This window comes from Leuresthes tenuis, unplaced genomic scaffold (assembly GCF_036924035.1).
Source record: "Leuresthes tenuis unplaced genomic scaffold, fLeuTen1.0.hap1 SCAF_16, whole genome shotgun sequence".
Classification (NCBI taxonomy): domain Eukaryota; kingdom Metazoa; phylum Chordata; class Actinopteri; order Atheriniformes; family Atherinopsidae; genus Leuresthes; species Leuresthes tenuis.
The window spans coordinates 8,390,608-8,416,472 of NW_027325370.1; the positions used below are offsets into that span (position 1 = coordinate 8,390,608).

The 25,865-nt window shown below is 41.7% G+C and overlaps 2 protein-coding genes across 4 annotated transcripts in view; both read right to left on the bottom strand.

The window, feature by feature from the left end:
• Nucleotides 1-6,339, bottom strand: part of dip2ba (disco-interacting protein 2 homolog Ba) — a 41,112-nt gene extending 34,773 nt beyond the window's left edge. For both annotated transcript variants that reach the window (XM_072366781.1, XM_072366780.1), the window contains exon 1: nucleotides 6,054-6,339. In XM_072366781.1, coding sequence (XP_072222882.1) covers nucleotides 6,054-6,138 — 85 coding nt within the window. In that variant the 5' untranslated portion in view covers nucleotides 6,139-6,339. The remainder of the gene's footprint in view (nucleotides 1-6,053) is intronic.
• A 3,698-nt stretch (nucleotides 6,340-10,037) lies between these two features.
• On the bottom strand, nucleotides 10,038-25,379 carry atf7a (activating transcription factor 7a). 2 transcript variants are annotated; one of them, XM_072367358.1, is made up of 12 exons: nucleotides 25,230-25,379; nucleotides 19,721-19,792; nucleotides 17,043-17,139; nucleotides 16,782-16,894; nucleotides 16,236-16,400; nucleotides 15,909-16,057; nucleotides 14,727-14,820; nucleotides 14,509-14,628; nucleotides 13,640-13,789; nucleotides 13,178-13,366; nucleotides 12,510-12,615; nucleotides 10,038-11,056 (listed from the first exon to the last, which is right to left on the bottom strand). In XM_072367358.1, exons 1-12 carry the CDS (start codon nucleotides 25,314-25,316, stop codon nucleotides 10,830-10,832), a joined length of 1,569 nt encoding a protein of 522 aa, XP_072223459.1. In that variant the 5' UTR covers nucleotides 25,317-25,379; the 3' UTR covers nucleotides 10,038-10,829. The 2 variants fall into 2 exon arrangements, with proteins under 2 accessions (XP_072223459.1, XP_072223460.1); XM_072367359.1 differs by lacking the exons at nucleotides 19,721-19,792; nucleotides 25,230-25,379 and adding an exon at nucleotides 19,206-19,476.
• Between the last annotated feature and the right edge of the window lie 486 nt (nucleotides 25,380-25,865).

The following is a 25,865-nucleotide window of genomic DNA, read 5'->3' on the forward strand; positions in this document are numbered from 1 at the left end:
CTATGAGGCTGGAAGAGGAGGAGGGACTGCAGCCATCATTAACTATTCACAGAAACAGTATCATGTCAGATATACACACACTCGCATGCGCAAATATACTGTGTACAGACAAATACACAAAACAAAGGACCTTTACCAAGAATATCCAGCCATCTGCCAGCCCTAAGGCCCTGGCTCTGAGGCTTAAAGGAAGCCAGTTTCCGCTTTTTGGATTCTGACCTACAGGAAACGTATGAAAAAATACAAAACCCAGCAGAAACAAACTTCTTCGATGCCCACCAAAATCTATGGAGACGAAAATAATTAAAAGCATTAAAATCTCTTTCTAATGTGCTGAGAAATAAATTGATCTGTTTCTGTTGACTTTTTGCAAGCAGGACAAAAGATGCTTTTTCAAACCATTTCTGTTAATAATCACAGCTACAGAACCGCCATCACCATGGTTCATATGTGCCAAGTATAAACAAAAAACAAGTTCAGTTGGACCATAATCTGCCCCGAGACGATCGGTGACGCCTGAAAACATGCATTTTTTTCATATACAGGTACTGTGTTCTATAAGAACAGCAGAATAACTCAATGGGGTTTAACAGCCTCATGCACCTTTATAAACAGTCAAGAGGATGTCGTCCAGTAGTCTGCAAACTTCGTATTTATTATCATATGCTTACTTAGCTGTCTCCGTCTCTTCCTTCCCACTTTGACGCTTTACACATTAAATTATACAAGAACAGCAAAAACATATTCATTGCATATTCTTGAGGCAAAACGCAAACATTTACAAGATATTTTACTATGTCAAAAAGACAACAACACTGTTGTAATTGTTGTAATAACATCCATTTTAATTCAGCTCTCACTACGATTTGCAGGAGAATCGGGCAGTGATGTACCTCCAAGAGTCAAAAGTTGAGGAAGTATCTCAATCATTTCACAATCAGAGGCCCCTATTCTTCTTTTTGTACCAGACAAAAAAAACAAGTTTGCCATGCAGTTAGAGGAAGTGTCCATCACATGTCTCAAAATAAGCACTTAGTCAAACAAAGATGTTTTCTGTATAGCCAACCCATAAATAATACAGACAAGATATGTTTTCACAGCACTCCTTCCTGATGGGATGGCTCATGAGGAACTACTGGTAATCAGTTGGGACTCAGCTGGCACGGCTACATGACCAGTCTACAGTAAGCTGCCGAGGTATGCATAGTTCCAGTTCTTCTGCACTGCATCTCCTTAACACAAGCATCCACGATGCTCCTCCACTGCTTGTCTTTTTTTTGTCTGTTGTTTTTCTAAACAGAAATTGATCCAGGCACGTGCGCAGTGGGCGAGCTCAGGCAGCAGACTCACAAATCTCTGTGCTGCACAATGTTGGCTGCAGAAGGACCAGGTGGACCCTTGTGGACTGGTGAGGATGATGACAAACTGATGTCACGCATAGCATAAATTCCTGTTCCCTTTCATCCTCCAGGATCCATCAGGATTCGTTTGGGTCCACATTAGCACCATCGCGCTGTGCTGAGGACCCTTACTCTTAATATGCATATGCACAAAGCCTACTTCTGCGGCATCTGTGTCCTAGAAAAGAAGCAACCTGAAGTCATGAGGACTGTCAGTAACACCACATACAAATGGCCAAGCATAAGAACTCTACACATAAGAGTAATGCTATTGAGCTAAAAATTAAATGATTAAAAATAAATAAAAACAACTGATGCACACTGGCAGACAGTCACAATCATTTAAAGTATTATAATGTCAAAGACACCACTTTTGCCTTCATCACCACCTCCTAATTCAAACGGGTATCATTTTTCTTGAGTCAGCATGTTGAATTTCTCACAACAAACTTCCCCGACGATGTGGGATATAAACCAGGTGGAGTCAGGCAACCTTTTACCCCTAACCACTATAAACGGCAGGGGAAACCACTCCTTGCAGAAGTACATGACTAGACGTCATCCTCTCAAGTATGACCATTCACCAGCCCCTCCCTTCCCTTCATATGGAGGCAGCTCATTCCAACATGAACACAAAGACTGGGTTCAGCTAAATGGCCTAAATGGTCGCAGAGCTCCTGGCCACTGTGGCTGGGACCAGCTCAATGGTCCTCATTGTGCCCCTGTGGTCGAGTTGTTTTTAAAGAGACCATTTGGCAAGCCTGTGTTCTTATCCGAGCAACGCGGGAACAGGCATTTCCACTTGGTTCAGATGTAAGCTTGTAATGGAGTCGATGAAAAATGACCAATAAGGCGGTGACATGAGGCACGCATTCAGTCACAAGGGAACAGTAAGGCGTATACATCCACGAGCAAACACAGAAATATTAAGTTAACACGGCTTCAGAGCAGCAATCTAAAAGACATCGCACTCACAAGCTAGGTGGCCAGACGAACACTGAACGTATAAAGCTGAACCAGAATAATGTGATTCAAGGGGCTTCTCGAGGAAAAAATGCTCCTGTTTGGCAACAGACTCTCAAATCTCATACATCTCATGAGCACTGCAACATGACAACCAGGAAGAGTCTTCAAAAGAGCTCACGCTTGGGACCACATTACTGTGACAAAAAGTGGAAAAGCTCACCATTAAGCCAGTTTAAAGATAATTTCAAATTAAGTTTGACACAAAGTGACAATCAGCAAACCATTTAAATGAAGAAAGGCTACTTAATAATGAGAAAACAGCAGTGGCCCATATGGACAAAGCAAAACATCTGGTGATATTTGTCATTTCAAACCATAGCAGACGCAGACTGCAATGTAATGCACTTCTTGGTACATGTCTGAACATTTTATGCATAAAGCAATCCAGCAAATGACAATGACTTAAAATCACAGGGATGCAAACATATGAAAATGAACTGCTGCTACAAAAAAAGTCATGACTAATTTGCAAAACACCGCCCTTAACAATACACCCTGGTAAGCTAAAAGGACACGCATGACTGGTTACAACTGTGTAAACATCACTGTCAAATTGTTTGTCTTTTTAAGACAGATATGGTCACATTAATCTCACTCATAATACCCATGATTAGTTGCAAATCTGTATAATATGGTCAAGTAGCAGCAGGTTTTTTTTGGCAGGTCAGCTGACATAAACAGAAAACAGAGTCATAGTCAGTCAGCTCCTGCACACGCACTCATATCAGGAATATTATAGGCTGATATGCCTTAGAAAAAAAGATAACAAATAAAACAAATTAATCACCCCTTTGAAGATTAGCCCCCACCACCATAACCACACACACACAGCAGCAAAAACCAAATACGATGATGTCAATCACGGGTTTGTTGACAACCATCTTAAATCGCTGAGTTCAGCATTTTGGCCATGACCTTAACCTCCAAAAAACGGACGTTACAAGCGAGTGGCGACTGAGAACTTGTGGGCACTATGAATGGCCACCACATTTGATCAGTTTAACTATAGTTTCCCTATCTAGCACACAAATGGAAGTGAGAAACTGTGCTTTTAAGAGTCTTGAGTCACTCTGGAATAATCTAGCTCAAATCTGATCCGTCCTAGGCTACAGTTTTAATCAAAACCAATCTCCTTCCAGGCAAATGGATGAGGACAGCCTTTGAAATAATCTCTGTCTATAGTAACAAGCCCAAAAATTGCTTGTCAAAATGAATGCGGGGGAAAACAAAGAGGTAGGAAACTGATACCACCGAGTGTGTTTTTTTTTTTTGCCTGGACTGATGACGAGGTGGAGCTACTGCTTAAAGAGACTCTTTTAGGCTACAGAAAACACAGATTGTGAGTCTTTGCAAAGATAATAGGGTAACATAGAGACAGCAATATCAAACGCCAGAGGAAGCAAAGTAATGGGAAATACCTATTTAGACCAGAAGTCCGCAGCTTTTCCTCAATCTATTATATCTAACCACAACTCGAAGCTGAGTTCAATTTAGCTCAGAATTGGGAAATCTAAGCTATTTTGCGCTTGCTTTAGTTTTGCTTTAATAGGCTAATTTCCATCAGTAATTACATGGTTCACGATGCTCTATAATGTACTTATGTACTTATAATGTCCAATGTTTTACGTCCCCAGTGTTTGAGAATATCCCCAGAAATTACCCACATAAAGAAAGTGGAAATTCCAGGTTACCACTGTACCAGAATCCTCGATATTCTATAAAATGCTGCCCATATAAACAATAGCTCTTTTTTTGTTTGCCTTTATAAATTACAAGAGGATATAAGCGAAAGTGATGCCACGAGTTTATGGAGCCTATATAAGACAGTGGAATGTCAAAGTGGCCGACTGAATGTTAGCTCAACTTCAGTATTCTTATCAGTGTCGCGTTTCACCAACCTGGGCCAACTCAATGCATGACTCCCAACAAGATTGTGTATAAGAGAGGGATCAGTTCGAACCGGTTGGTAGACTGACTGCAGTCTAGGTACCGTGTGCTCTCTCATAGGCTGACAACGTACTCCGAGGGTTGTGAACGTGGTCACTCACAGATGGACATAGATCTCAACGAACACATACCTCAAAGCTGGAGCGTTAACGGCTCCCTCCAACCCTAAACCGGTGTGCAATGAACAGAGGTATAAACACATTTCAGTAAAAGGCGCTGTGGTACTGTGACCAAAGCATTATATTAGGGTTATAAACAAAAAAACAGTATTAACTTGAAGGGAAAAAAATCTCCGATTTAAAGGGCATTAAGGCTTTACCTAAAATGTTTCATATGCCAGGAAAACTGCAAGAGACAGTCGCTTGAAGCAGCAAGCTAAATTTCAAATTGGAAGTTGGGATCTAGAAGCCAGATGCTACGTGCGCCTGTCATATAATATTATTGTTGTCAGCATCTTTTACAGTGCTATGGTCTCTTCGTCTAAAGGGCTTTTATTTCAAGCAAGTCATTAAGCGTTTGTATTAAGAGTTGACATGGGATGGGGGTATCAAATGTTCGCCGTCAGAAATAATTATCTTATCCCTATATTGCTCACATCATGGATAAGAAGACTTTGAGTGGTCATCGTACAGGATAATTGGACTAAGCTGGATGTAAGCCTGGCTGCCACGAAGCAGAGCGGAGATGTGTGACAGTGTGTCATTAGTGGTGTAGAGGGGCTAAACAGCTGCTCTGGGGGAGGGGCTGACTTCAACTATCCCTTGGATGGATGGATTGTAAACTAAAATACACAAACATATCCATTAATCTCCTCCATCAGGAGGACACTCACACCTTACAAGTGAAAAATATACATATATACCTTTGTTGACCGCTAAATTGAGGGTGTGTGAGTAGCACAGGTACATAAGCCTATAATTGTGAAAATGAAAGGTTTGCACAGGAGTATCAAGTGTTGTTTATGTTATCAGTGAATCTGGCTAAACTACTGGGTCAACGATCTCCACAGACCGTATTCTCACGTCACACCACAGAAGACGATGACTGTGGGCCTGTAGGCATTACATGTCAACACTAATCACAGTGACTCACAGGTTTACGGCCATGAACGTCTCTTAAACGGAAACTTAAACATACACACACCCTGTCAGAGGCTTTGAGTGTTGCTCAGCCGGGACGAATATGAGGTCACAGACGAAATTAAAAACGAGGGACCAAGATGACAAGAGCAGGGTCGAGCCTTGAAAACCAGACCTTGCCTGTGGCCATCCCAGTATGTCAGACAGATCCCACACAATGAGCTGTGGCTTTAAAAAATGTAGTCACAAAGCCGAAGAGGAGATATGGTACACAGCACGGCTGGAACACGGCGTTTCGGTGTAGAAGATAAAGAAACACTGTGAAATGGATGAAAGGCTTACCCTTCCTCCTGTACAATGCTGCTTGTCATGCACTGCTAGCTCGTAAACCCACATCCTCTCCGTTAGCACCAAATAAGCTAGGTGCCACCGTCTGGTTGGCTGGCGCGTGCCCTCAATCAATACAGTATACCACTGATTTCATTTAAAGTATTGGTTCAACGAAGCCGGTAAACACAGACAGCTGAGAAACACACATAGCTAGCTAGAAAATCTGCTATAGCACCCCCATCTGCCCCATCAGCCCCCTCCCCTGGTTTACCTTCAGACAGCTCCAGATCCAACTCCGCCAACTGGTCTCTAACCTCCTTTGGCAGGGCGGACAAATCCACGCCGCGGTCCGCCATGATTTCGCTGAGAAACACGAGTGCAGACTAGTTGAAATGGGACCAGGCTGTTGTGGGTAATTGTTCAAAAACAAAAATAAAACCCCTCCCTCAAGACGCGAAACAAGCATCAGAGTGGGAGAGACTGTCCATCCGCACGGCTGGTCCTTCCGCCATAATGGGGGGAAAACTCATCAGCGGCAGCGCGCGATCACGTGACCGCCCTTACCTCGCCTCGCCTCGCCTCCGCGAAGCCTCACCGCATCCGAGCCGAAAAATCCCACCGAAGCTGCTGCTCCCCCTGGCGTTGCACCGGCACGAACACACACATTCAAAATACAGAACAGCATATGCCGGAGCTTGTGGAAAAATAAAAGGTCAGAAAGTTGTTTTAAATATGCTCCCGACAAGTCCAAATTAACACTCTAAAATGACCAAAGCAATTCTAAAAATGAAAAATTAATGAATGTCCCTTAATGTTCTGTTTGACTTTCAGACAAAATGCATCGACAAAAGCAAAAAAAATAAAAATACAACAAGAAGAAGGATGCAACATCATTTGAAAACATGCAACATGAAAACAGAAAAAAAACAATGACTTTCATTTTTGTCTTTAAATGTAGATGTGTTATACTTTTTGTTTTTGTCTCTTAGGTTCGTTGGTTTTATCGGATGCAGTTGTGTTTTGCACTTTTCGAACCAATCTAGATTTCTATTGATCATACAAAATGCTCAATTATGATATATCATCTGTTAATAAACAGCGCACAAATGGCACATGTATGATGGACAGAGTCACAAGAAAAAGAGTCTGTGAGGGCCTCTTCTACACAGGGCCCTGTGGAGGTCTTCTGGATATTACTCTGGATAAAGTGGCTTCATATTTTATTGTCTCAAATGTTACATATAAATTAATGTGCTACTCTTGTATAAGCACGAACAGATGCTCGACTACACTCCTCGAGACACTCCCTCAGCAACTGGAGCCCACTTACCAAAAGTTATGATCTTGTTTTCCTCATGAGAAACATCCACATTGTTCTCTGAGGAAAATCATCTTCAAAGCAAACTGAACAGAACAACATATTTTAGGGCTGTTGTCCTCCCTGCATTTTCAGACACACTGGAGTTCAGAACAAGAGCATTAAATTAAAATAGAGCCAGCTCAAGGAGTTCCTGAACACTGACATGCTGAGTTCAAGCCTTCTGATACTTCCCAAATGTCCTGAGCAGATCACAATGGTATGAAATCATTCTTAACTTATTTAAATAATGTCAGACTTTGAAGTGTTGATGAAAATGCTGTGTCAGCTTCTTGCACTCAAATATAAGATAAACAACATTATGCTCTAAATTTGATCCTGGAATAACTCAGTAATAATATGTCATAAAGTAGAATAAACATCCTCCTTTGACCCCTACGCCTGCCCAAAGGTCCAATGAAAATACAGAAGACATGACCTGTGTCACAGCAGATTTATCTAACGCTGAACAGGCCTATAATCCATATGAAACAACTATTTAAAACCAATTACATTAATGAGAGTACTTAATAGTATATTTTTGTTGTTGTAATCTGCAGTCATTTGCAGCTGAAAGGGGAGCGAACAGCATACAGGCGACTTTAACAAAGTACACATACAACGGTGTCATGTATGTACTACATCAGGCCGAGCGCCCGTCTTAAATCTGAAGGGTGATCTCTTTAATTCATGTAAAACTGCAGCAAATTTACATGAAAGCAAAGCAAACGGAGCGAAGTTGAACAGACAAAACAATGCGACGTTCATTAAGATGTAGTTTCTTTAATTAAAACTGCAGCACTGTAAGTGTTTGTTGTATTCCACTTGGACATGCATGGAAAAGTAAATATATTCATATAGCACAGATATGTACAGTACAAGATTTTTTTTTTTCTGCAATCATCCGTCCAACAATGGGAGTGTGAAAAACCGTTAATATTCGAAGTGAAACTTTCGCACTGCTGCATTTTTTTCTGATTAACTCCTCCTCTGATAGCAGTTCTATCACGGAAAGGCCAAAACCTGAAAAGAATATTGTAAATTGATCAATTAAAAAAATGAAAAAATAAGTTAGACGAGGATATGACCGAATTTCACCTTAAAGGGTTTAAAACAGGGGTGGCAACAGTCCTTTTTTGAAAAAACAAACAAAAAAAAAACAACAAACCAACAAAACAACTCTGTGTTAAAGAAATTAGTCTCTATATTCATCAGTATAACCAAAAGCTTTACGAGAGGTTGAATAGTGCTGAAAACAGCACACAAAAAAAGAAGGGGGGGGGGGGGGGGGGGGTGCCCGAGACACAAATGACACAACAACATGAACACTAAATATAGTTTGAATTGTCATTTCATAAGAATAATCGTCTATACGGGACTGCCGGCTAAATATATAGTGCCAGCGAGTACAACAAAATGCCAGGGTCGCCATTGGGACTGTAGGATGAGAGGATCAGTCAATGGTAAGATTTAAAAGTTGCTGAGCAAATTCCCATTCATGTATACAGTACATATAAAAAAAAAAACACATACTGAAAAAAGTTCTGACTCTTGGAACAAAACAAAAAAAAGGGACCACGAGGACAAGAGAGCTGCAAAACCTGAACAAGACGAGCAGGAATACAAAGCAACAATTAACTCTCATTACATTAGTGCATACAGACATGTTCTTATGATACTGGACAGACATCCTGCTTGTGAAATATCGCATCTTGTAAATATATGATCATAGCGGACAAAAAAAAAAAAAAAAAAAAAAGGACAGACATGTACAAGAGAAGCAAGGAAACCAGAAAACTTGCTTCAGAGTTGATGCAAAAAAAAAGTATAATGACATCTGGATAAAATATCTTGGTGAGATTTCTGAAGAACCGGAGCCTTTCAGAAACAGTCACAAGATGTCTCTCTGCCCTTAAAGCTTTGACCACTAAAAATGTCTTTGTTGTGCTCCTCCACCAGATGACAGAGAAGAACTGTAAGATTTTTTTACGAGTCGTGAGTTAAATAAGCACTATATTTAAAGGCTTTGAGGAATCTGCAGCAAATTATTGGACCTTTTGTTCCTCATTGGCTGTTTTTCATTTGATGAACTGAATTAAGACAAGTACATTTCTCCAAGGCTCTGTTGTTTTTCAAATCAGCAGATCTCTATATATCAACATGGGGATATTGGAGGCACCGATGTGATCTTAAGGCGAGAATCATCAGATACATGTGTTTGAGACTGTGTCTAAGTGCATTCAACAAGCAGTGACATACTGCAGATTGTGTCTCTGTGACCTCTGCATCACAAAATAACAGTCAGGCTATTTGATTCCTGCTTCAGAACAAGTACAAAGTGGTCTTTGGAGATCCAGAGATCAGTTTTATTGTCATATATGGCTTGTTTAGGTTTGGTAAAGACCAGAAAGACTAAAAGGGCTCATCGCACTTCCAACGAGCAGCAATGACATGCAACCATCCTGAGAAGTGTGAAAATAACAGTTACACCAAGTCCAGGACCCACACACGGAAACACAGTCATAGAAAAGGCAACACACTTACAAACCAGCTGAGCATCCCGCCTATGTTCATTTTGTTTTTTATTTCTATTTAGTAAAAATGTGAAGGATGGGGGAGACTTAATTCCCTTCAAGTTAAATGATAAGTTTGCAAACAGATTTGAAGCCACAGTCAAACATATTTTAGTTGTGTCAATCTGGGAAGATGTGCCAATTAGTTAAAAAAATATATATATACATATACATACACACATATACATATACATATATATATATATATATATATATATATATATACAGTATATATTTGTATATACATACATATACATACACACATATACATATATATATACAGTATATATATATATATATATGTATATGTATATATACACAGCTGCACATACATTATCTGAACATAACAGTTAGAAGTTAGAAGTCGCATGCTAACAATCCTGCTAATAATGCATCAGATCAGGAGGAGGCAAACTGCTATGTTCTGGTGTACATAAATATAAAAATCACACACTTAACACATTTTATCATAAAGGGGTGTAAATGAGGTAAGGTTTTTGGGTCCGAGTTGACATTAGCTTGAGGTGGAACCAAAAGGTGTGGGTGGATAATTAGGACACGAATATCTGTGTCAGAGAACAAATGTTGCATCTTTTCAGCCGAAGATGCGTGGGGATGGTGTGTGGGTGTGAGTGTGGCTAAAAAGTCGGGGAGCACAGGGCGCTATTCCCTGCTGGAAACAGCGTAAAGTGTGCTGTTTGATATCCGATTTGATCAAAATTGTTTGATAGAAACTGTGCACGAGTGTGTTGGAAGTTTACATGGGGAGTTCATCATGGCAGAGTACTCGACGCAGTCCCTTACAGTCTGATAAAAAGTCATTTTGAAAGAGCTAGAGGAGAGACGAATAGGTGGGCTGAGGGGAGGGATATTGGAGTCCAGCCCCTGTAGTTTGTGGCAAAGTGAACAGGAAGCTCTCAAAAAGTTTCAGTCCATTACCAGAAGGCTGCTGCTGAGCTCCAGGCCACAGCATGATGGCTCTGCAGGAAGGTTAGAATGAGGAGAGAAGAAAGGGGGGAGGTGGGGATGTGAAATTTGGACTCTAGGATTGGGGAAGGTGGGAGTCTTTTCTACCCCTGGGTGATGAGCCGAGTCTGGGCCACGGTGGCGCTGCTCATCATCTGGCGGCAGATTGAGACTGTGCAGCCATGATAATGTGAGAGGATCCACTCTCAGCCCTCTGCTGCTGGCCCATTCCTGCCAGCACAGACATAGCCATGGCCTCAGCTGCTGCCCTTGAGCTCAGGCCATTGTGGCCTGTAGAGGGGCTGGGCGCCAAAGAGCTGTGCTGAATCACAGGGGCCGGGGAACCTGTAGGCTCTGAGGTGTCTTTCATGCTCTCGTCTGCAGCTTCAGAAAAACAAAAAATAAAACAGGCAACAAACGTACAGATTAGTAAATAAATGAGCAAAGACATCATTTTTAATCTAACTCATAAATATGTAGCTGAATTACTAATCCCTTAGAAATATAAACTGTAAGATGCAGGTTTTTTTAAAAAAAAGTTTTGATGGTATATCCTGTAACTCGTTGTTCTGCGACACCACTGTTGCTGAAAAAAAGCAACTCTGTGAAAGCACGAGAAAAAAACAACTACAGATCGTGTGAAAACACAGAAGCTGCACCAGCGTCGCCACTTTTGTCTCGCAAACAACCCCTTCTTAGGCACTTTTTCATCCTCTTGATTGTAACCTATGTCGTCCCAACTCCCTGCCAGAGCTACAACGTCACAAGAGTCAACCACATATGTCACTGTGACACTTTAAGCCGACAACCATCAAGAGCTTGTGGAAATGTTTTTTTTTTATCATAAGATGAAAAAAATCCATCCATCCATTTTCTGTACATCCCATAGATGTATCATCTATGGGGCGAGAGGCGGGGTACACCCTGGACAGGGCGCCGGTCCATCACAGGGCCACACAGAGACGAACGAGACAAACAACCACACACACACGCTCACACTCACTCCTAAGAAGACAATTTAAGAGTCACCATTTAACCTAACATGCATGTTTTTGGTCGGTGGGAGGAAGCCGGAGAACCCGGAGAGAACCCACGCATACACGGGGAGAACCTGGAACCCTTTTGCTGTGAGGCGATGGTGCTAACCAGCACATCACCGTGAAGCCCCGGATGAAAAAAAATGTCTCATCAAAACATTGTGACTGTGACTCACACGTATCTATCGATAGAGGAGAATGAACATTACGCTCATAATAAAACCCTGACAATCGAACTCCAAACCTCTTTTACTCTTACTGAAACTAATCTTAAAATAAAGTGCAGTTATTATGCAGGTGTTTTTGCACAAACAAACTATGGAAAATGAAGGTGTAGCACATCTTCCTCGGGGCTGTAACAATAACTTAACTGTCTCTGCACAATTATCCTGTCAAAAAACATCAACATAAAGGTAGTTTTTTTTTTTTAATCCCATTATCAACAGAAAACTTGAAAATAAATGTTTTGTTATTAGGCTAATTCATCCTTCTCTTTAAAGTTTTTTGTCTCCTTTTCCAGCATTCAAATTACACCGACAATCCGAGGTGAGGTAGCTCTAACAACTGAAGCGATCTGCATTCGTTCATGACTGTCGGTCTCTCTGCTGAGTGTTTCACATGACTGACTGAATCAGATGTATCTAAGATTCACCAGCTGGCCGCCAGTCACGGCCAGATAAGCAAAAAATGGAAATATCAACTGATTAATCCGTATGTCTCCATAAGACAGTCAAGTTTCCTCTTAACATTACCTTGGAAACAACAAGGCACGCTGTATCTGTGCAGGGGCTCACCTAAGTAGGCAGTCTTCTTTTGTAGGGTGGTTACAGGACAGTCCTTATGGGCCAGCAGCAGCTGCTTCAAATGAGCCACTTCATTCCGCAACAGAGACACCTCGTTCTTAAAAAAGAGAGAATCAAAAACTTCATGTAATGAATTTCCTTCAGGATCAATAAAGTATCTATCTATCTATCTATCTATCTATCTATCTATCTATCTATCTATCTATCTATCTATCTATCTATCTATCTATCTATCTATCTATCTATCTATCTATCATGTGTGGCAGAACAGGAAACAACATAGATACTTATGCTGAATGACATAGTTCAAAATTTTGAGGCATTTACAACTTTCTTCCTTTGGTTTTCTTTTCAGTTCTTTTCAGGAAGGCAACGCTGACACTTAATTTGTTTTGATTCCAGTGCACATGAGCTGTCATTGGGCAAGTGGGCAAACAGCTGAAAAATAACTTAAAACCACAAACTAATACAATGAGGATCCAAATTTTTTTTTAAAAGTCCTAATTGGTTCGATGGCTTCAGTTTTGCAAGATTACTCTTTCCTAATACTACCAGGTATTTCTTACCTAGAATCCCACACTTCAACTTTCAAAACTAGTTGGAAGCTTGGACGTTTTCAACTAACACCACATTTCATCCCTTTCCACCCACCCACTCACCGACAGTGAGACGTTCAGAGAGCTGAGCTCCTCAGCCTTCTTCTCTAGAGAACAGACCCACAGTTTGCGTTTCTGCCTGCAGCGCGATGCCGCCGCCCTGTTCCTCTCCAGGAAGCGCTGCCTTCGCTCATCCGGGTCATCGTCTGTCGTCCGCCGTCGACGCCCACCTGTGGGTTGTGCTGGAGATACCTGAAGGGAAAGGAGGGGGAGAGGTCAGAAGGAAACAGACAGACAGGCGAGGGGACGGAGAGAAAAAGACAAGAAAGAAAAGGGAAGTATGAGTCAGAGTTTCATTATTTAAAGCCAGTACACGTAATAGTCATCCCAGTTCAAGAAGTATAACTAAAACATTCTCTGTAACTTCATCAGGTTACGTCCCGCAGATGGAACAGGCTTAAGCTCCAACAGACTGAGTTGCTTTTGGACCTTAAAAGCACACTGTCAGGATTTCACAGAAAGTACCTGAGGTTGTGCAGGTGATGGGGCATCTGGCTGTTGGACAAGCAGCTGGCTCTGCTCGGCCTTTTGAGGTACCATGGGGCTGCTGCCCATGGCCATGACACCCATACTGTGTCCTGATGGGCTCTGCTGGGACAGCGCAGCCTTCAGACGCTACAGAGATCAACCACATGAGCCATATCAAAGTGACAGTATGAACAAATTAGATAAGAAATTTTGAAGATAAGAAAAGATTGAAGGTAGAGGGTGATATTCTACAGCAGTAGAAAAAAATATTTTACTACTTATTTTATTGTTTCAGGGAGAATAACTAACTTTTAGTTCATTTTTGACAGAGAAAAAGGCTGAATTTCCACAGCACACATCGAGTCTGTTTGCACTGAGTTCAGTTCTCAAGGCTTTACATGTTCCTGGAAGGCTTTTCAGACGTTGTTGCTCCATGGTTATAATATTGCTTTGTAATGTTGCACTATCCAGCTGGCATAACAACTGCTCAACGGCTCATTTATATAAACACCACTATGACAATGATCATTTTGTACAAGGAGAAACAAAACATGACGAAACAAAACAAGCCTGTATTTAGACTAATGGTCTTTCGCCTTAAGTTGAAGTGTAGGCACTATGAATTAAAGGGACTGTCTACTAAAGCAGATACATTGTACGTTTGAATGCTAAAAACACATGCTTTCATACAGCTTTGTGCATGCTGTTGAGTCTCACAAATACAGTATAAAGTGTTGTCAAGCGCAAAGTTAGAAAAAGTCATATGATGAGCAAAGTAAGCTGGAGCAGACAAAGTCTGGAGGGTGAAGATGTAGAGGAGAAGAAGAGATAAAGAGATAAAAATAGAGAGCTAATCTAGGGCTGACCATCTTGGCCTCTGAGTGGATGCTGTAGCCAGAGGGGGAGTTTGAGCCGCTGCTGCTGCCTCCCAGAGGGGGACCAGGGATCCCAGGAATGTTGGGTACCATACACATGGGTCGAACCAGCTGAAAACCGTACATGATGCAGAAATACACATGCATTAAAACTCAGCCAACTTTATCATAGTGAAACTGAGACACAGCACACTGTCGTTCCGCCTTACGTTAATGACCGAGGGAATATGTCCCGGACCAGGGAGCACGGGCACTGCCTGACCGGAGGGAAGCATCATCATCGGATAATGACTGGTTGGAGAACTAGAAAGCAGAACCAACAAAAGATTCAGTCATATTTGTATGAATTAATACATACAATCAACACAGGAATACATTTCAACTCTGCACATGAAAAGTGTAGAAAAAAATCCCAACGCACAGGTTTTTTTCATTTATTAATGAGAAAAATTAAATTAATTCCCAAAACAGTGAATGCATTTCAACATTTGAAGCCACAGATAAACATTACAGCATTTTCAAGGACTTTCAGTTTCTTATAAGCGCCTGCAAAGCAGGAACTGAGGACTACTGGAGCTCTGAATCTGCAAGTCACCTGTCACATTAACAGATTAACAACATTATGCAGTTCAAAGCAACACTGTTGATAACCATCCTGTAACAGGCCGTCTGTTCAGTTTGGGCCAAGAATGCAGTATTATTAGAGTCTTACCTTGTTTTTGATAAACTATCGCCTATTAGAGACACTGTAAAGTGTCCCAGCATTGTCCCAGTGTCCTCAGTTTATTTAAGAAGCGCAGTAATTTCACTGGTGTTGATTAACGAGGAGGAAAAAAAAGAGTGACTGAGCGCCGTGAGGATAAATGAAAAGTGGATACTGATTGAGCTTATCGGCCTGGCAGCAGTTCAGAGTGTGAGGCAAACAAGTGGCAGCAAGGAGATGAAGAGGAATAAGCAGATTCGGTGGAAGCAGGAGTTTTAATGGCTGAGGAAAGAAAAATGGCCAAATGTCGTACGATATCTGTAGAACAGCTAACACGAGCAATGGATTTGAATGATTATAAAAACAGCTAAAGACATACTGAAGCTCTGAGGGTGGCCAACGGGAACATGCCGACAAAAACTGTAAAAGCAATGACAGCTAACGGTGAATACTGCTGGAAATAAAAAAGAAAATAGCCTTGAAGGTATTTAGTTCCCCAGTTCCTTGCTATCATCAGAGAGTCCACACAACCTTTTGATTTGAAAGGTTCACTCATAAGAACACACAGATATTGTCGCACACAGTTGATAAATCTGTTTTAAAAAGCCCTAAAATGTATGTAAGCTACATTTTCAGAGACAAATAGAGGTTAGCAGAGGTCAGCAGTAGGATGCTAAATATTACTCACCCCAAAGTGCGATTTGAAGGTGGTGCCTGTGTGATGACAGAGGTGGGTGATGGCATGGTCGGCTGAAGAGCATCAAAGCCCAAGTGTAGGGGAAGGGAACCTGGACGCACAATAGTAGGGGTGGGGGCTGAATTCCTCGGTGGTGTGTCCTAGGAGATTAGCAATGTAAAGATGTCATTCATAAAAACATTTTTCTAATGTCTAGCGTTATTGAAAGAAAAAATATGTTACTACATAACAACTTCTTTGATAAATAATAAATGAGGAGCCACATTTTTTCTGCAGGGTTTAAACCCATCTGCTCTGAACCCTTGGTTTGTGCCGTACCTTTCCTGTAACTGAAGAGTCTTGGTTGCTGTCCGACGTCCCGGATATTGATTCAGGGCTGCCCGGTGGCGAGGAGTCAACTTCTACAGGTGCCTCCTCTTTCACCTTCACATCCGATGGTGTCTGCAGGCTCATGTCCAAAGCCACAGAGTTTCCAGCGGGGAGCTGAGAAGAGACAAAGAAATTAAGAGAAAAAAAATCAAATGATCAATAGACGGTGTATGAAAAAGGAAGTTGGTATTTATCACACAAAGCAAAAGGTCACACCTTCTCTAACTGAAACATTATTTTAAGTGCAACAAAACACTGAAGTGCCCATCGTGCCCAGCTGCACAAACTCTAATGATGCATGAACAAAGCGTGCAACGTAGCACTTTCTGGCTGTAGATTTTAGCCAAATCAACACTTGAGACATGAAAGAAGGAAGTAAAAAAGTCTTGTTGTTTCATTACAAGGGAGTCTTTGCAGAAAGTTTCCCTGGTTTCTGAACAAAGAAATACATGCAGAGTTGCACGTGCACGGGCGTCATCCCCAAGCCTTCCTTACAGAATTTTTGGCCCTCTTGTCTTCATCGTCTTGTTCAAAAGAGCTGGCCAGCTCGTTAAACAAACCAACTTCCTCACAGTTCTTCAGGAAACGGGTGGGGGTAGGTGTCTGATCTGGGAAAAGACAATGATAATGAAGGAGGTGACAGTTCAAAACAACACTTTCACACTTGGTTCACACTTAGAGACCAATGTCATGTTTAATCTTCGAGCACAGTCACTATGGGCTATTCGACAACGTGGTGCAGTGAGGCAGTGGTACCTGCAATGATAACAGAGTCAGTCCTGGCTGGTCCAAATTTCAGAGTCATCTCATGTTTGTGTTTGTGTACCGCCAAGTGGTCCTCATTGGTAAACCTCTGGAACAATTTAACAAGAAGAAAAGAAGGAAGATAAGAATATTACAGCCAACAGATCACTGCAACAGAGTCCTGGTTGAACCGAGGAGACGGCCTTTATTACTTTAACCTAGATATCATTTGGCAGTAATCACAGACACAGCACATGGAGCCAGTTAAAAATGATGAGACAACTCACAAAGAAAACTGTTTCTGTGGTGTACAATTCCTGCCCTGTACAGGAATCATTATAGCCAGAGGATAAAGGCTCAAATATCCTCACACCAACTTTAAAATGTCCAGCAAAAGACAAAGGGCTAGTGTGTATGAAATTCCTGAAATTATTTTAACGGGATAAAAATGCAGAAAATGAGACGCGGAATGGACGTGAGAAAACAAGATGCATCAAAGGAGTTCCTACAAATGCAAGTGCGACTCGCTGTTGTCAAACTAGTTGGTGTGTAAAACATAAGGATACGGTAAACTGTGGCTCTGCACTCATCCATATTGTGTTACTTCCTATCAAGTATCCACATTAGAAGCCACAGGAGGCCTGGCACTCGGACTCATCAGACATATAGAAGAGAGCGGTGCTCTCAGACATGGAACGTCTTCTTTTGAGAAGTGGCAATGTGATTCACTCAGAGACGTAGGAGGAATAATCTTGGCTCTGGCACCAGCCTATTCACCATTCACTGCAGCCTATTTTAGGGCGCCGCGTTGCGAGCTCAGTCGCGAGAGTGAAGTGGAAACACAGTCAAGTGTCAGGAGCCTTATTTTTAGCCCGACCAGAAAGCATCACCAATACAACGCACGTCTCATCTGTCTCTTTCCTCTGGACAAGGCGACTAGATCTAGCGGAGGAAACTATCTCCGACTAATCTCCCTGCGAGAAATAATGGCGGCTAGGATTACCCGTCTCCCTGCAATAAATACTGAGCATCATATTAATGGGGGAGCTGCTGTTGTTTTTGTTGTCAATGCTAACTTGGTAAAAGGAAAATCCTGAGCAAAGCCAAAAGTCAATCATCTCTGTTCTATTATGGGCATGAATCAGACTTTCCTGGTAAACAACTGTTGCCTGTAAAGGGCAACAGTAAAGCAGCATTTGAACATTAAGACCTTGTAACACTTGTGATGTTCTTTCTGTACGACAAATATACATCACGGCACGTATCATTTAAGGCCTTTAAAACATCCAGAGTGAACTTCAATGCTTCTGCTAGCAAGCAAAATATGCAAGGATAAGTCAACTAGATATCATTAGTATAAGAAATAAAACGTTTGGTCGGTTTAACAGTTTAACTATTTATCAGCGTGAATTTATATAAAAAATACAGTTTTACATGATATTTAGTCAAATATCTTGTTCAGCTTGATAACATGTGCGTATCTGAGCTGCAGACACAATAAACAAGCATCTAATTCTAAACCACTGACATGAATTCATCAATAAGTCAGCTGCAGACCAAGATATTTCTCTCACAGGAAAGTAACACGAGACTTCGATTTGTCACATGGCCAGAAAAATGACAAGTTTTTTTAAAAGCCACATCTGTTTACGTTCCACAAAGTAACGCGGTGTTGCGACATTAAAAAAAAAGACACCCAAAAGTTTAGCGCCACACTACAACTCCAGACCTGTTTAGTTTGACACTCAAACAAGACTGCTGACAAATCCACAGCTGCAGACCAGCACCGTCATCAGAAAGCCCTGTGAAGCTCCCGCACTGCTGTTTTAACTGTTTACTAAATTAACAATGGAATTCCAAATGAAATATGCAGAGTATTTACATGTCCAAACGAAAGTTGGGACCCCCCCACGGTGCCCATGATGTTGGGAGGAGAAAATAACCAAAATGATTATGATTTATTCATCGAACATGCATGTTTGATCGCTCTACATGGCTGTCCCACATACAACAGATCACTTTTTCAGACGATGGAAGAAGTCTTATACTGGCCAAATGTTTCATAACCACGCGAACACATTCTTCCTGTACACCACCGGGGAGTACAGTAGAAAACATGCGCCGCATCAGATACTATATTTCCTGTACTGAATAACTGTGACACATAGAACCTACTTCTTATAATTTCAGCTTCTTCTTTCCCATGACCAAGCCGAGTTCCAAAAGTGCACCATGCAAGCGGCATGTGAGCGCAGTATTGGTACTCAGCTGAGTCACTGCTGTGGCTCAAACCTGTGTCTGCAGGCGCTCCCAAGTCAGCTGTGACAGGTTGAAACAATAACTGTGCTCTGATTACTCACTGGAGCCTCCTGTGAGTCATTGCTAAAGGAGACAGCATTGTCTCACAAGAGCATGTTCGGTAGAACATTACTGGTATGATGTTCATTAAAACTGTTGCATAATTCAGTCAGTTTTCTTGTGTTGGCATATGCCACAAAAATCCAGCCCCTTTTCAAGAACATGTATCAACTTTTGTCTAACATTTCTTAAAGAATTTAAATTGTTCAACCGCACACAGCAACTGCCAAACACCAGAAAAAAGAAAACATTTTCCATGCCTGCCACACACACACACACACACACACACACACACACACCTGAAACCTGGGACAAGGTGGGAGAGGACTTACCTGTCCACAGCCAGGAGCACAGCACACAAAAGGTCTGTCGTCACCCATTTTTGAAAAGAGCTTGCAATGTAACTGTGGGAGAGGAGAAGAGGAGAACATTGCTGTAGCTTTTCTCAATCTGTGAACGGGCAAATCCCGAAAACAACAAAACAGGGATGCTGCGGCTTGTAGTCTTTAGTCTGAGCAGGAAGCCGAGTGCTATTTAAAAATAACCCTGGCGCGGAGGAAAACATGCACAGAGGCAGCGAGAAGAAGTTTCCCTGGTGATACTTCCTTCACACAGAGGGGCTTCTGGTTGGCCAATGAGGAGCTGCTTACAGAGGACAACAGCTACCATGTACACAAAGGCATCTCCCTCTCCTTCTCCCTTTCCCTCTTTCTCATTTGCCTTCAATCCCTCCTTTTCTCATTACCACTCCCTCTCTCCACCTCTCCCACACCTTTCTCCTGGCAGCCCTCACTCAGTGTGTCTCCGGCTCTGATTCAGCTGTTTCAGTCTGCTCACAGTCTATGTTTCAGTCATCTGCGACTCATATTTCTGAGGACTCCCATGTGAATCCACAGCACAGACATCTTGAACTGGGCAGAGTGGGCACACTCACACTGACCTGACTGTAACTCACTCACTCTTGTTCGAGTGCCTAAGACAGTCACCAACAGTACAGACAAAATAAGATTTCACTCTCCACACGATAGGCCTTTGTTCACCAAGTCTGCATTTTTTCTGTCCAGTGTTGTCCCACATTAAGAATAAACACGATGTTACATTATGCCAGAAAAATGTACACATTGACTCCGTCCCCCATTTGGAACAGGTTCAGTGTTTCAGCGCCACCATGCATACAAACATCAGTACTCCAAATTATATCTAGTTTACTTTGTTTCTCAGAACCAAGCATGTTATAACAAACAAAGTCAAGAATACAGCGTGAACTGGATTGCAGAAATTGGTGTATCCCAAAACTGGCGTCTTTTCAATGTGGGATCCAAGCTTTGCCAGAGGGGTAACAATACTGAAACAGCTTACACCTGGAAACGATTGGGATCATTTCTCAGATCTTCAGCCAGTGAAACAGGCCTTGCTCTTGAAACCGGATTGGATGGACCGAGTAATTGTTTATTATACTGTAAAGAGGTGGGATGACAGCAAAATCGTCCTCACGGCTTCATTTTGACTCATATCACAAACATCGGTGATGGATAGATCACCAAAGGCTTTCAGTGCAAAACAACTTTTAAAGTCTGACATACATATCCTTTTTAAATGCTCACAAAGACACATGGACACAAGTCAAGATAGACGTACTGTTGAGATATTTTCATGAAAATCATTTCGAATTATACACTGACTGGGCTTTATTATAACGTAATGCGTCTCTTGGACATGTACCTTTGCTGACTGTTTGCTGATTTACAAAATAATCCAACTCAAAAAAGCCAACAATGCCTAAAGCCTCTGCAGCTACTTTTAAGACAGTATAGCAATGGACATATTGGATAGTATAATCAAAAGTCTGGGCTATTTTTGGTGTTCCCAAAAATGATTACTTTGACTAACAGTAACCCCTATTGTGAGACAGATTAATGCATCTTTTTTATGGCTCTCCTTACTCATGTTATACTATTTTAACACCAGCGTGAGATATGTTTCGAGCTACTTTAACAGCATAAATTATATCTGAGTAATATGAAAATAGAGGCACATAAAGGCATGTGTGTTGGACACAGGAAACACCTCCAAAACTTTCCGCAGAGCTCCAAAATACTCTTTTTGTAAATGGCCATGTAAAGATTTAAATATTAACAAGCTCCTGTTTGCTTTCTCTTCCTGTTGTGCTCCAGCTGGAGTGACATGGACTAAGGCTGAGCGTGGTTTGCTGCGTCAATCAGCAACTCAACCCCAACCCCATCTCCAGCAAGCCACCCCACCCTGCACTGCTCTGCACAGCTAGACAAAACTCCTTGTAAAGACGAGCTGGAAAGTTAAGAAAAAAAAAAAAACTCATTAAATCTAAATCAGGGAATTGTTGGGGGGGTGGGGCGGGGGCTGACATGAATGTTTCAGCACTCTCAGCTGGCCCAAAGTGACGTCTGGCAGCTATATTACGCAACGCCGTCCCACTGTCAGTGCAGCAACAACGAACATGCATGCAGTGCCCTGCTATGCATTAAAGTAGAAACAGATAAAACAACAAAAGCCACAATTAAACTCGGGACTGCAGTCAACATGGCTCTGGTCATGAATGTGTGCGGTTGTGAGCAGAGATCCTGTCCAAATTGAATACTACAATGCCAGGTCTTCAAACTGCACATCCAAGAAGTCTTTTGTGACTCACCTTCTCAGCTTTCACTTTCAGTATGTCAGTTTAGCATGGCAGCTTCAGCACACTGCTGTTAAAACTTGTTCTTTTGTTCGTCTAAAAAGCTCCAACATACGGACATTCCACCAACTGGAAAGCGATTTGAATTCAAAATCCTTAAAGTCGAGTAATATCGCTGATAAAACTCTTGTAAATACTACATGGGTTGAGCACGTCACTTAACATTATTGAGTGGGACAGATTATTCATTACTTTGGCCCGGGATAAATGTCTGAATGTTTTCCCAGTGTTGAAGTCAGTATATTTTCCTCCTTCCTCCCTCCATCTCCCTCTGCTGAGGACAGCTGCCCCTGAGCCAACACATGATTACTGAGGCCTTGTGCTGGAATATGACGCTCTCCCATGACGCTGAGCTTGTAACGGGCCAAAATGTTCTGTCTTTCAGCTTTACGTTTTAACAGGGAAAGGGCTCTGAATCGCATTTGCAGGCAAAGGCCGCTCCTCTTTGCACAGATCACGAAGTCCATGAAGCAGAGCGGTCCGATTTCTTGCAGAACTCCTGCATGCTCTGGACAAAGGCAGCAGGTCAGTGACAAAATGACTCCAATCCACTGAGTCTATTTGTACAGAGATGTGTCTGCAAACAAGATACTCCATCTAGCCCATTATACCAAGGGTGTGGACTGAGTGGGGAAATAGACACATCTGGCGTCGGGAGTGGGAACAGATTGCACAGTTTACATCTTACTAAAGACATGCAAGACATTAACTTGGCTGCCTGGCACCTACATAAAATGTGGGGTTTTGATCATGTGGAAACTCCAACATGACTTGCACTTGACAAATGGAAAATACCATTTGTTGTCATTGCTTCCCCCAAACAATATCTAAGCCTGGTTAAACAGATGTGTTGGGTGTTTTCATCAGCATATACTAAAAAAAAACAGCGCACCTTGTGCAGCACCATCAGCAAGCGTCTGCTAAATTCCTTTGTATATAGAAAGAAATGCTGTTGTGTGTTTGTGTCTTTGATTGTCAGATGGGACTTAGAGAGAGTAAACTCTGGGGAGTCATTTAAGAGTTGACAGTGTTTTATTGCACTGTGTAAAATGTCTGCTTCGTGCAAATCTCCAGCCTGTGAGAGCCAATAAATCAGACGGCTGGTTACAGCACTCTTGATGCACATCACTGATATTAATCACAGGCTTTGATATGAGGTCCACCTGTTTTCACCTCCTTTCATCCAAGGTGACATGGAAGCACTCAGAAGTACCCTGATTCCTCTCCCTCTCATTGAGCTTCCTGCCAAAGTCCCACCGTTAACTTGGATTTCTCCGACTCAGCAGGTGTAGGGGAACAAGTCCCAGCTATAATCAGCCACAGCCATGGAGTGTTTGATGCAGCTTGCTAGGAAACTGACTAAACAAACTGTATTAATAGCTTGCACAGCAGCCATGACGTTGGAATCTGAGGCTTAAATTGCCAGAGGGTAGGGGAGACCCCACAAAAAGAAGAAGAAGTAACGGGAAGGTGAGGAGAGAGGCAATTTTTGCAATAGTGAAATCTGGAAAAAAAAAAAAACTCTGTCAGCAGTCTGTAAGTTAAGTACTGTATCTTGGATTTGTATAGGATCACAGGTATACACGTCTATGACCTTTTGAGACTGGAGATCTAGGTTGTGGTTGGGTGTGTACTGCTGCCAATATGCACTTATGTAAGCAAAGCGAACACAAGATTTACAAACTGGAACAAATGAAATCCTATATCCACGTCTGCATAGCTAACAAGACATAAAAGCTAAATCCATCCAAGCTAGCGGGACAATGCGAGATGGACCTGGGGCAGTTTTCTAAAATTAAATCGAAAAACACTGTGTACGCTCTAGCTGTCATATTTTACTCCTATAACTACACATTCAAAAAGAAAAATACCACATTACTTGATGTTTTGTTGTTTTATTAGAGGAAGAGCTTTGCTTTATAACTTACTTCATCTTCAGCAATATCAGTTAAAAAATAGTAAAAGTCCAAGAAAAATTAAGTTGCAATACGTGACGCAGCAGAACAACACACCAATATAAATCCCAAAGCTTCACCGATAAAATACTGTCAGTTGTCAGTTCATTCAGTTTACAAAAAAACATTTCTACAACTTAAAATCTGTCATTTCTGAGCGTGCAAAGAGGTTTGGACATACAGAACACACTGCAGTTTTCTCTGCTCAGACACTTCTCGAAGTGATGGAATGAAGTACATCTCTGCCAAAAACATGACCTACATTCCTAATGAAGGTGTTGACATGCATGGGGATACGGATCGTCGGGCGTTCAAGAGTTTAGATTGCAATACCATGAATATCACTACTACTTGAGACGTTGAATTCTTTTGAGGCTCTTCTTGCAGACCCATGTTGTTATGTCAGTATATTCCAACGCAAAATACACGGGTAGGCTAAGATCTTAGCAGAGATCCGGGCATGCAAGAGTGTCAAATGTCAAATCATGTTCTCAAAGTCCCTCAAACTTTAGTTCCTTCTTCCAGACAACGCTGACTGGCTAGTAAAGGTTTGTCTTTTTTAGCCTCCATTACCTTCTGGCTGCAGACTTAGCCCTGCCTTTTCCCGTAACAAGACCGCCTATTCTTCGCTGCCATTGGACATCAGCATGTCAGTCAACAGCCTCTCACGCACGCATAGCTTTGGACCCTGTCAATAACAGCAGTTAGAGGAACCTTATTGGCTAAAACCACGAATTCAACTTTTTTGCGTCCACGCAAAACTTATTGCTAGCTCCTGTGGCTAGCTTTAACAACAGGCCGAACGCACATTGAAAGTGAGTAACAACAACGTTACTAACAGTTTCTGCGCTAACAACAAACACGCAAGAACACCGATTTAACTGTAACGCAAGTGAACCAGTTTATTTTAAAGTCGTCGTGGGTAACCAAAATCACGAAAGCAGACAAAGCTAGCAGTTAGTTGGTTAGCGGACTGACACTTGAGTGCAAAGCGAGACAGTGGGACCGAATGAAACGTTGTAACTGCCAACAGTTTTGACAATTACTCAAACGTCAACATTTAACAGTACCAATCGCTATAAGGAGTCGCGCCCGACGCAAATTTGTTAGAGTTTGGTGAAGGCGACATATCTTACATGAGTTTAGAGGTTAATAAAGTGTTTACAAACTCACCCTTGCTCCCCTCTCTCTGGCTCCCCTCTCCTCTCCTCTCTTGGAATTTGACACTCCCCTCGACGGTGAGTTATCGCGAGATGTCATGAGTTGTCGAGACTCGGTGGACTTTGAAGTGCGACCCTAATGCTTTTCTTTCCCATAGATGTTTGTAAGACCTCCAAAAAATCAATTCTAAAAAAAATTATACGCTTTATAACAAAGTGACGTAAATGGCTTCACTTTTGAAGGTAAAGAAAAAAAAATCAATCCATGCCATATTCAATTAAGTAAAGTTAAGCTCATTCAACTCCAACTTTATTTTCAAGTTTTTGAAAAAGGTCATTCCTTTATAAATTTGACTTTAGATGTAGGCCAGGGGGAAAAAAAACACCTATTTTCTTCATAACACAGATATGAAAGACAACATTATTCTTATATAAACATTACCAACCCATTGAAATCCACGTGTGGGGCAATATTTTAGTACAATGCATGCAGTACCCAGAAACGGTGTCTGTGATTTAGATGTGTCAGAATTTAATTTTCTCCGTAGAAACTTAAGCTGTATTAAAAGAAAGAATAACAATAACTTCCAGATGTCTGAAAATGCACATACTACTGAACTGAATGCAGCTGTAGTCATTTAAAGTCTAT